The sequence below is a fragment of the Hordeum vulgare genome, chromosome 2H (genome assembly GCF_904849725.1).
Source record: "Hordeum vulgare subsp. vulgare chromosome 2H, MorexV3_pseudomolecules_assembly, whole genome shotgun sequence".
NCBI lineage: Eukaryota > Viridiplantae > Streptophyta > Magnoliopsida > Poales > Poaceae > Hordeum > Hordeum vulgare.
In genome coordinates this window covers 643919377-643929174 of record NC_058519.1, presented here as the reverse complement: position 1 = coordinate 643929174, position 9798 = coordinate 643919377, and the positions used below count along the sequence as shown (strand labels likewise).

Genomic DNA, 9798 nt, shown 5'->3' with positions numbered 1-9798 from the left:
CGCGAACCCACGCGCTGGTGGGCCATTGCAAGACAATTGCTAATTGTTGAGAAACTGGGAGCAGTTCTGGCTCTGTTGTCGCGACGGCATCAAGTCAGGAACACGTCAACAACATTCTTCTAGTGTCATTGCCGGGGACTGCTAGGAGCAACATTTTTTTGGCGCCGTTGCCGGGGAAGGGATTGCTATATTCTCTGAGTCACTTGGGATTTATATCTGCTGATCACTATGAAGAATCTAAAAGATCTTAAAACCAAAGTCTTGCCCTCAACTATGAGGGGAGGTAAGGAACTGCCATCTAGATCTGCACATGATTCACCTTCAGTTATGAGTAAGTTTGCGACATCACCTCCTGCTAGAAATCTTGATATGTCGCCTATGCTTGATGATGCTATGCCTGATACTGCTAGAGATGCTATGCCTGATACTGCTAGAGATGCTATTTTGCCTGATGATGCTATGCTTGATACTGCTAGAGATACTACTTTGCCTGATGTGCCACTAGGGGTATTCCTTGATGCTCATATTGCTAGAGTTACTGCCAATGCTCGTGATGCTTCTGAAACTGCTGATACTATTGAGACAGAAACTGCTTTTGCTCCTGTTAGATCTAGCTCTCCTAGATATGAATTGCCTGATATACCTGAGGGTTACGTTATGGAGGGAGAGATAGCTGAGGATTTTCTTGCGTGTAAGGATGCCTATGACGCTGAGAAATTACTTCTCAAGTGGAAGGAAAAATCTCTTAAAGCTAGGATGAAATACAACCCGAAGTTTGCCACTTCACCTATCTTTATCACCGATAAGGATTATGAATTCTCTGTCGATCCTGAGATAATCTCTCTAGTCGAATCTGATCCTTTCCACGGTTATGAGTCTGAGACGGTCGTAGCCCATCTTACCAAACTACACGATATAGCCACCCTTTTCACTAGTGAGGAGAAGATCCGCCACTACTATATCCTTAAGTTGTTTCCTTTCTCTCTAAAGGATGACGCTAAAGCCTGGTTCTCTTCTCTTGCTCCTGGATGTGTGAGTAGTCCCCAGGATATGGTCTATTACTTCTGTGAGAAATATTTCCCTGCCCATAAGAAGCAAGCTGCCTTGCAGGAAATATACAACTTTGCTCAACTCAAAGAAGAGAGTCTCCCACAAGCTTGGGGGAGGCTCGTCCAGCTACAGAATGCTTTGCCTGATCACCCTCTTAAGAAGAACGAGATACTTGATATCTTCTATAACGGACTTACCGATGCTTCTAAAGACCACCTAGATAGTTGTGCCGGATGTGTTTTTAGGGAACGAACTGTAGAACAAGCTGAGACTCTACTAAATAACATCTTGATCAACGATAATGCTTGGACTATTCCCGAACCACCTCCTAAGCCAACTCCGAAGAAAAGAGGTATCCTATTCCTCAGTCCCGAAGATATGCAAGAAGCCAAGAAATCTATGCAAGAGAAATGCATTAGATCTGAAGATGTCAAAAATTTGCCACCTATCGAAGAGATCCATGGTCTCGATAACCCGATACAGGTAGTGGAAGTAAATTCTCTGCGTAGGTTTGATGAGAGTGATATTCCTTTTGATAAACCTGCTAGCCTATGCTTTGATGAATTTGACAACTTTGTTGCCAAACAACAGAGTTTCAATGATTATGTTAGCAGACATTTGGAACAAAGTACTCGTATGCTTAGTCATTTAAGTGCTTGTGTAGACAGAAATGTCAATGATGCACTCGAGCTGCTCCATGGTAATCTATGTGGCCCTATCACCCCGGCAACTCACGCGGGAAAGAAGTATTTCTTCCTTGTGGTATACGAATACTCGAGATATATGTGGGTCATTCTCCTACGATCTAAAAATGAGGCGTTTGAAGCGTTCAAGAAGCTGAAGGCTGCAACGGAGATGGAAGACAAGTTGAAGGTTCGCGTTGTATGGACAGATCGCGACGGAGATTTTACATCGAACGATGAGTTCAACGACTACTGTGAGAAGATTGGCATAAAAGGTTCCTCACGGTACTTTACATGTCACAACAAAACTGGGTCGTTGAGAGGTGCAATCAAATCGTCGTTGACATGGCACGGAGTTTACTCAAGAGCAAGAACCTGTCGGGGACTTTTTGGGGAGAAGCTGTCTCGACGGCAATCTATCTTCTCAACCGGGCTCCAACAAAGGCGGTGATCGACAAGACTCCGTATGAAGCAATTTACGGACGTAAGTCAAATGTGTCGCACCTACGGACGTTCCGGTGCGTGGCAGATGTGAAGACGGCGGAGCCGCATCCCTGAAAGCTCGCCGATCGTAGTACCAAGATGGTGTTCATCGGATACAAGAGGAGTTCCCGCACCAAGGCATACCGCTTCTACGATCCACAAACAAAGCGTCTAAGGATTTCATGCGACGTCGTGTTTGAAGAAAACCAAGCGTGGAATTGGAGCGCCGTAGCCGACGATGCTCCAAACAGTAACATACTCACAGTTGAATTGCCAACTGACGATGATGCAGGAGAGGACGTCCGGGTGGTTGGCAAGAGGGCCAACCAAGGTGACCACCATGTTGGGGAACGGTGCATGGGAAAAAAATCCTACGCACACGAAGACCTATCATGGTGATGATCATCTACGAGAGGGAGATCGGATCTACATACCCTTGTAGATCTCTAACGCAGGAAGCGCTAAGAAACGCGGTTGATGTAGTGGAACGTCTTCGTGATCCAAATCTCTGCCGTCCCACGATCCGTCCCGATCTAGCACCGAACGGACAACACCTCCGCGTTCAGCACAAGTACAGCTCGATGACGATCTACGCCTTCTTGATCCAGAAAGAGAGACGGGGAAGTAGGTGAGTTCTCCAGCAGCGTGACGACGCGCTAGTGATGGTGGTGATCTATTCCTTTAGGGCTTCGCCTAAACACCGCAGAAATCCGATCTAGAGGAGGAACTACAAACTAGAGGAGAGGGTTGCACGTGGCTGAAATTCTGCCTTAAAACCCTTAAAACCTCTAGTATATATAGGAGGAAGGAGGGGCTAGCCTTGAGCACCAAGGGAAACCCCCTTGGGCTCGGCCGAACCTAGAGAGGAGTTCTCCTCCAATCCTACTTGGAGTAGGACTCCTCCCCAAGTTGTCCATCTCTTTTGACTTTTTCCACTTTTACCTCATGGGCTTTATTTGGTTGACTAGTCAGACCACTAAGAGCTATTGCGTCACCATCAAGTCCACGTGGCCCTCTTGGGGAGTGGTGGGCCCACCTAGTGTGCCCCCGGTACCCATTCGTCACTCCCGGCACACTACCGGCAATGCCCAAAATTCTTCCGCAATCCAAATACCAACTTCTTATATATCAATCTTTGTTTCCGGACCATTCTGGAACTCCTCGTGACGTCCGAGATCTCATTTGGGACTCCGAACAAAACTTCGTTCACCAGCACCTATAACTCAACTATACCGAAACGTCACCGAACCTTAAGTGTGCAGACCATGCGGGTTCAAGAACTATGCAGACATGACCTGAGACACTCTCCGGTCAATATCCAATAGCAGGACCTGGATGGCCATATTGGATCCTACATATTCTGCGAAGATCTTATCGGTTGAACCTCTTTGTCAAGGATTCATATAATCCTGTATACCAATCCTTTTGTCCTTCGGTATGTTACTTGCCCGAGATTCGATCGTCGGTATCTCCATACCTATTTCAATCTCGTTACTGGCAAGTCTCTTTACTCGTTCCGTAATACAAGATCTCGTGACTAACTCTTTAGTCACATCGCTTGCAAGGCTTAGATGTGATGTTGTATTACCGAGTGGGCCGCCCCGAGATATCTCTCTGTCACACGAAGTGATAAATCCCAGTCTTAATCCATGCTAACTCAACGGACACCTTCGGAGATGCGTGTAGAGTACCTTTATAGCCACCCAGTAACGTTGCGACGTTTGATACACACAAGGCATTCCTCCGGTGTCAGTGAGTTACATGATCTCATGGTCATAGGAATGGATACTTGACATGCAGAAAATAATAACAACAAAATGACACAATCATATGCTACGTTCATAGTTTGGGTCTTGTCCATCACATCATTCTCCTAATGATGTGATCCCGTCATCAAGTGACAACACTTGTCTATGGCTAGGAAACCATAACCATCCTTGATCAACAAGCTAATCAACTAGAGACTCACTAGAGACACAACTTTGTCTATATACCCACACATGCATTTATGTTTCCATTCAATACAATTATAGCATGGATAATAAACGATTATCTTCAAAACAGGAAATATAATAATAACCATTTTATTATTGCCTATAGGGCATATTTCCAACACACCATGGTAGTGATCATCATGGTGCCGACACTGACAACGACGCGCATAGGTCGCAAGGAGATGGCGACAACGACGTGCACGACACAAGCGGAGATCTCAATGACAACATTGACAACGAGGCGCATAGTGATGACGACAATCAAGATGATGGTCACGGTCACGACAACTACGCCGACGACACGGATGTCGATGACACGCCCGGGACTCAGCCGTCTTCCTCAAGTGTATCAACACCGACACAATTTGTGTCGCCCCCTTCGCAAGCCACAAAGGACTCCTCAGGGCATCGTCGCTACAAAACCCTCAAGAAGGTCTACAAGTACACAAAGCCAGTTATGCTCGAGTACTCCAGACTATGTCTGCTCAGAGTTGAGGAGTCGGCGAACTTCGTAGAGGCGAGCAAAAGTCCTAGCTGGACGCACGCCATGGATGAGGGGATGAAGGCGATTGAGAGCAATGGCACGTGGACTTTGGTAACCTGACCTCCGTACCAAAAGGCGATAGGTTTGAAGTGGGTTTACAAGTTAAAGAAGGACACGGAGGGTGCCATTGTGAAGTACGAGGCAAGACTCGTTGCAAAGGGCTACGTACAACGTCAAGGAGTTGACTATGATGAGGTGTTTGCACCGGTTGCTCGACTAGAGACGGTGAGAGTGTTCCTAGCTTTGGCAGCACAAGAGGATTGGAAGGTTCATCATATGGATGTTAAATCCGCTTTCCTCAACGATGATCTCACAGAAGAAGTGTACGTGGAACAACCCCTCGGCTACGAGAAGAAAGGCGAAGAAGGGAAAGTTTACAAGTTCAAGAAGGCACTTTACGGGTTGAAGCAAGCGCCAAGAGCTTGGAAGTCAAAGTTAGACCGAAGTTTGGTATCGCTCGGGTTGAAAAGATGTGCCCTCGATGATCTGAATGACAGTCTAGAAAGCACCGAAGAAGAGGTTAAGGTTGAAGACGTGACCAATGAGGAGAGTTGGTGTCAAGCATTTGACGAGCCGACGACACCGAAGGCGGTCCCTGAAATACTGCAAGGAACGGCGAAGGCAATGCCGATGATGTGTCTGCTTTAGAGGGCGCGTTGGAGATGTCCTAAGGACATCTCCAATGCAAACCGTTCATATACGTGTGAACCATGTAATTCGGATCCCGGATGTCATCCATCACGAACCTGCATCGGTCTACAGGACGGTCTGGACGTGCTTTTACCCGCATACCGGAGACAACTTGGTGGTGGGTGTGGGGTGGAGGTTCGTGAGCGTCCGGACCGTTGTCACGTCCGCCTCTGCCAGTCGTGTCCATCCAAAACGCTCCTTTCTTGCCCGCGTGCTTATTAGGATTAAACCTGACGTGAATATGTGTATGTATCGAAGTAGTATTTCCAAGTAGGAACCGAGTAGGTTAGCTCTTGACTGTCTAGCTCCTTTATATACCATGTAACCCACGATGTAAACACTAGATCAAGAAAGAGCAAAGCAATACAAGAAAAGAAAAGCAAGGCTTGATACAAGCCTTTAACAATCCATCGATTCAGTGTTTGCTTTCACGTTTACAAAGCCGTTTTGCCGAGAGAGATCGATGCGATCGTAGCCAGCCCGAAGCTAAGGACATACGGCAAGCTAGCCACGCAATCCATCCAGCTGCTTGCTTGCTAGCTTGTCTAGCTAGCTTGCACGTACATGTGTTGCTGCTCTCTGGTGAATTGATCCAGAGTTCAAAAGCCAGCAATGCTTCCCACCCGTCCCTACCTACCTGCAGTCATGCCGCTGTAGAACGGCTGCTCCGTATTGACGTAGGCATAGAGCAGAATCGAGCTCTTAGTGTCTGCATTGAAGCGACGCCGGGTAAAGAATCTCATAACACCACCACTCCCATCTCCTCCTTGCACCATGTTCTTCACGCTATCCATGGCCTCCAACGATTATGAAAAGGAGTTCTCTAATATAAAAACCGCCTTGGTGGTCCGCCGAGACGCCGGATACGATCCAGACAACTCACTGCTCCACCTTCGCCGTTTCAGGAGGAGCAAGTGGTCGTACCAAGCGGGGAACGCACAGAGCAATGGACACAAAAAGTCGACCAAATAGGTTAGTGGACGGTCAAATGTGAACGGCTCTGCGGTCGTCGGAAGAAAGCAAAAGATGTTCGACCGATATTACTGATAGCTACATGCGGTGAGAGCAAGATTAACACTAGCAGTAAACAATTTCATCATGTGTATTTCGTGAGATGGAGAATTGACAATGCATTAGGTCGCAATCATGTGTTAGGACTCGTGAAGGAGGTGCAGATGGGGTTTACTGGCTGTCGAACAAAACATGAATGACTGATGAAAAGCAGTCCAAAATCTTGCTAGCTCTGTCATCGAGATCTCTGACACGCTGAAAAGCAACTATCAGATGCAGCAGAGCCGGAGAGCTTAAGAGTTCAGAGTTTCCAGCCACCTGAATTTCGCAATTCTCTTGCAACTAATACAATATATTTATTTCCTTCGTTAATTGTTATCACAACGGGGAGCTGAGCCCTCGGTGAACTTTCACTCAAAATCCAACTCCAGCAGTCCTATCTATCTAGTACTGGTGGTAATTCTACACACTGTGTCCCTTGAAAAATAATAATTCTACACACTGTAATAAATTGCATATCTGCACTTTATAAACTAAGCAGATGCACAGGAACAACAGCCGCATCACGGGCGCAAAAATCCTTACGCGGCCTTATGTATGGCGCACGCCGTCGATCACCGTAGCAGGGAGGCATGATCGGCCGGCAGGCAGCACAGGGCCAGCTACGGAATGCACAATGGGAGGAGGGAACCGGCGGCGCGCGCCGATCAGCAGATGACGCAGGAGCTGGGGTCCTCCTCGGCGCTGTGGTTGTGGTAGTACGGGTGCGGGTGGTACGGCGGCGGCGGCGGGTACCACGGCGTGTACACCGGGACCGGCTCCTTCTTGTCGCCCTCCTTCTTGCCGTCGTCCTTCTTGGCGGCGTCCTTCTTCTCCTCCTTGGCCGGGCCGACGGAGACCATCTGCGCCGTGCGGAAGAGCTTGCTGCGCAGCCTGCCGACGAGGTCCACGGGGTCGACGGTGCCCACCACCGTCATCTTCTGGTCATTCATGTCCACGGCGATCTGGTCGATACCTGAGGAAGAGCGACAGTCGTGGTCATCGGAAATGTCAAGATGAGACATGATGGAAATCCTGGCAATCCCCTCCATCCATGACTAGGACGGAACCCGGAGAAGAAGAAGAAGCAGGGGGTTCTTACCGTGGAGAGTGGAGACGGCCTTGAGCGCCCTCTGCTTCTGCCTGTCGTCGTGCAGGTCCAGCTTCAGCACGACCTGAATCCCGCGGCCATCAAAGAAGAAAACAAGATGAGCAAACCGGAGCACAGCAATCAACCAAGAGCCGCAGCTAAAAGACTAGGAGTAAACCAGAACAGAAATAGATCCCAGTTCGATCAACCAAACTGTAAGCAACGGACCTTCTTTTCCGCCATGGATCACGGACGTTGGCGGGCGGGGGATGAAGGGAATCGGCGTCTCGATCGGCGACGGGGAAGGAAGAAAGGTCGGTTTGATATTGGAGACAGGGGAGAGTGTGACTCTGAGCACTGGGCAGGCTGGTGGATTTATAGGCTGCCGCACGGCGGGGCACGCAGGCACGCACGTGAGTAGCCTCACGGCGAAGCTTCCGGAGAATGGCCGGCGTGACGGAAAAACCCGGTGGAACCGCGCCCGGGAGAGACGGAGCCGGACCTCGTTGTCTCGGTCGCTTCCTCTGTTCTGTGGTGGCCTGCGACTGGACTAGGGCGCGCCCACTGGTGGCGGGAAGCGGAGCCGTGTCCGGTGTGCATGCGCGTCGAGACCCGGCGAGGGATGCGGGGCGCGGTCACCGCGTCAACGGGGTGGCCTGTGGGGCGCGGCCGTGGCCTGCCGCAGTGTTGGTACGCGTCCACGTCGGGCTTGATTGCGAGCACATTGACTGACTGACTGACTTTAATTGGGAGCTAAGCTAAGCCGAAGTGGATTTGAGAGTGGCTGTGCTGCCGCTGGTTTCGTCCCTTGTCCCGCCTGCCTACAGGTGCAGATCACCATTATTATGACAACAGCGACGGCAAGTGGTCAGTCCGGTCCTGAACTCCAGCCGCTAACCTTGGCCAGGAAAAAAAGAAGATGACAATTCTAGGTCCTCGGTCACCACCACTGTTCATTGGATACTACGTAAGTTCTGCCATTTTTCTTCCTCCTGCTGCTCCACGCTTAGGGCAAATCCAACACGTAGACCCATTTCGTTCACGTGCATCCGCTTGGGTCATGGCGATAAAAAAACATCTTAACGCGTCAACTCAAATGAACACGCGTCCATTTTATGTCCGTCTACCAATCGATTTTCGGTCTATTTTAAGGCCTGATTTGTGTCGGCGCGGGTACGAGACGGACGCACGCACCGCGCGCCAACTACTCCTCGTGGCCCGCCGGTCGATGGTGAAGCCTCCACCATTTCCCTCCACTTTTCGTAAACCCTTCCGCCCGCGCGTGCTCCCGGCCACTCGCCATGGACGATGACCTCGATGCCGCCGCCGACCTCGCCTCCCTCGCCTCGTCCGGCATCACGACCGGCCCTTCCGCAAAGACAAGCCTCGCGCCCCCGCAAGACCGCCACCACGTCCAAGAAGAAGAAGGAGCGGACGCCCGAGGACGAGCTAGGGAGTCGGCGAAGAGAAAGGACCGGAGACACGCGGTGGACGCAAGGGACAAAGTAGCGGGCGCCGCAGTCATAGCCGTTGTAGCGCAATGGGAGGATACCGTTGCACGCGTCATGGCGGCAACGAGGGAGGCGCTATTGTACCTAGGGTTAAACACTGGCCAGCACGGGATCGTCAACGTTGTCATGGCCGCGGCCAGGAGAGACTCATATGTGTTTTCTCGTATGGTGCCGCTAGAGTCTCCCCGCGCGTCGACGACTCACCCGATTTCCGGATTTCACGTCTACCCGCAAGCCTCTCGCCTCTTCGGGGAATGCTCGCCATAGGTGAGCGTGGTGGTGCCTTCCACGCCCGCGCTCGAGCCCATCGACCTCGACGCCACACCGGTAGCCGGTGGCTCGTCATCCAATGGGTCAAGGAAACGCGCGCGGGAGATGTCAGCCGACGTGCTCTCCAGCGCCCGTAACCTGTTCGACGGAATGCCGACGGCCATCGACGACGAGAGGGCCAACCCTGGAGGGCATGATGACCAAAAAGGACTCAAGGGAGGATAAGCGTCGCAAGGTAATGAAGAGCAAATGAATGTGTTCATGAAGATCCAAAGGAGGACGTTTGAAATGGAGGTGGAGAAGCAAGTGACGATGCTTGAGATGGAGACGAAGAAGCAAGCCAAGATGCTAGAGATGGAAGTCGCCAATGCCAAGACCAAGGCAAAAGAAGTGGCTATCACTAACATGGTGACCATAGTGAAGATCATGAATG

General features: G+C 50.3%; 1 protein-coding gene across 1 annotated transcript; it reads right to left on the bottom strand.

Moving 5' to 3' along the window:
- Nucleotides 1–6786: 6786 nt before the first annotated feature.
- LOC123428281 (heavy metal-associated isoprenylated plant protein 39-like) lies at nucleotides 6787–8036 on the bottom strand. Its single transcript, XM_045112474.1, has 3 exons — nucleotides 7813–8036; nucleotides 7597–7669; nucleotides 6787–7470 (listed from the first exon to the last, which is right to left on the bottom strand). The coding sequence occupies exons 1-3, from the start codon at nucleotides 7825–7827 to the stop codon at nucleotides 7163–7165; spliced, it is 396 nt and encodes a 131-aa protein (XP_044968409.1). The 5' UTR covers nucleotides 7828–8036; the 3' UTR covers nucleotides 6787–7162.
- Between the last annotated feature and the right edge of the window lie 1762 nt (nucleotides 8037–9798).

Bases quoted from the DNA above. Each gene is read 5' to 3' on its own strand.
- LOC123428281 (XM_045112474.1), bottom strand. The intron at 7,471-7,596 runs GTAAGAACCCCC...GCTCTTCCTCAG, and splicing joins GGCCGTCTCCACTCTCCACG to GTATCGACCAGATCGCCGTG.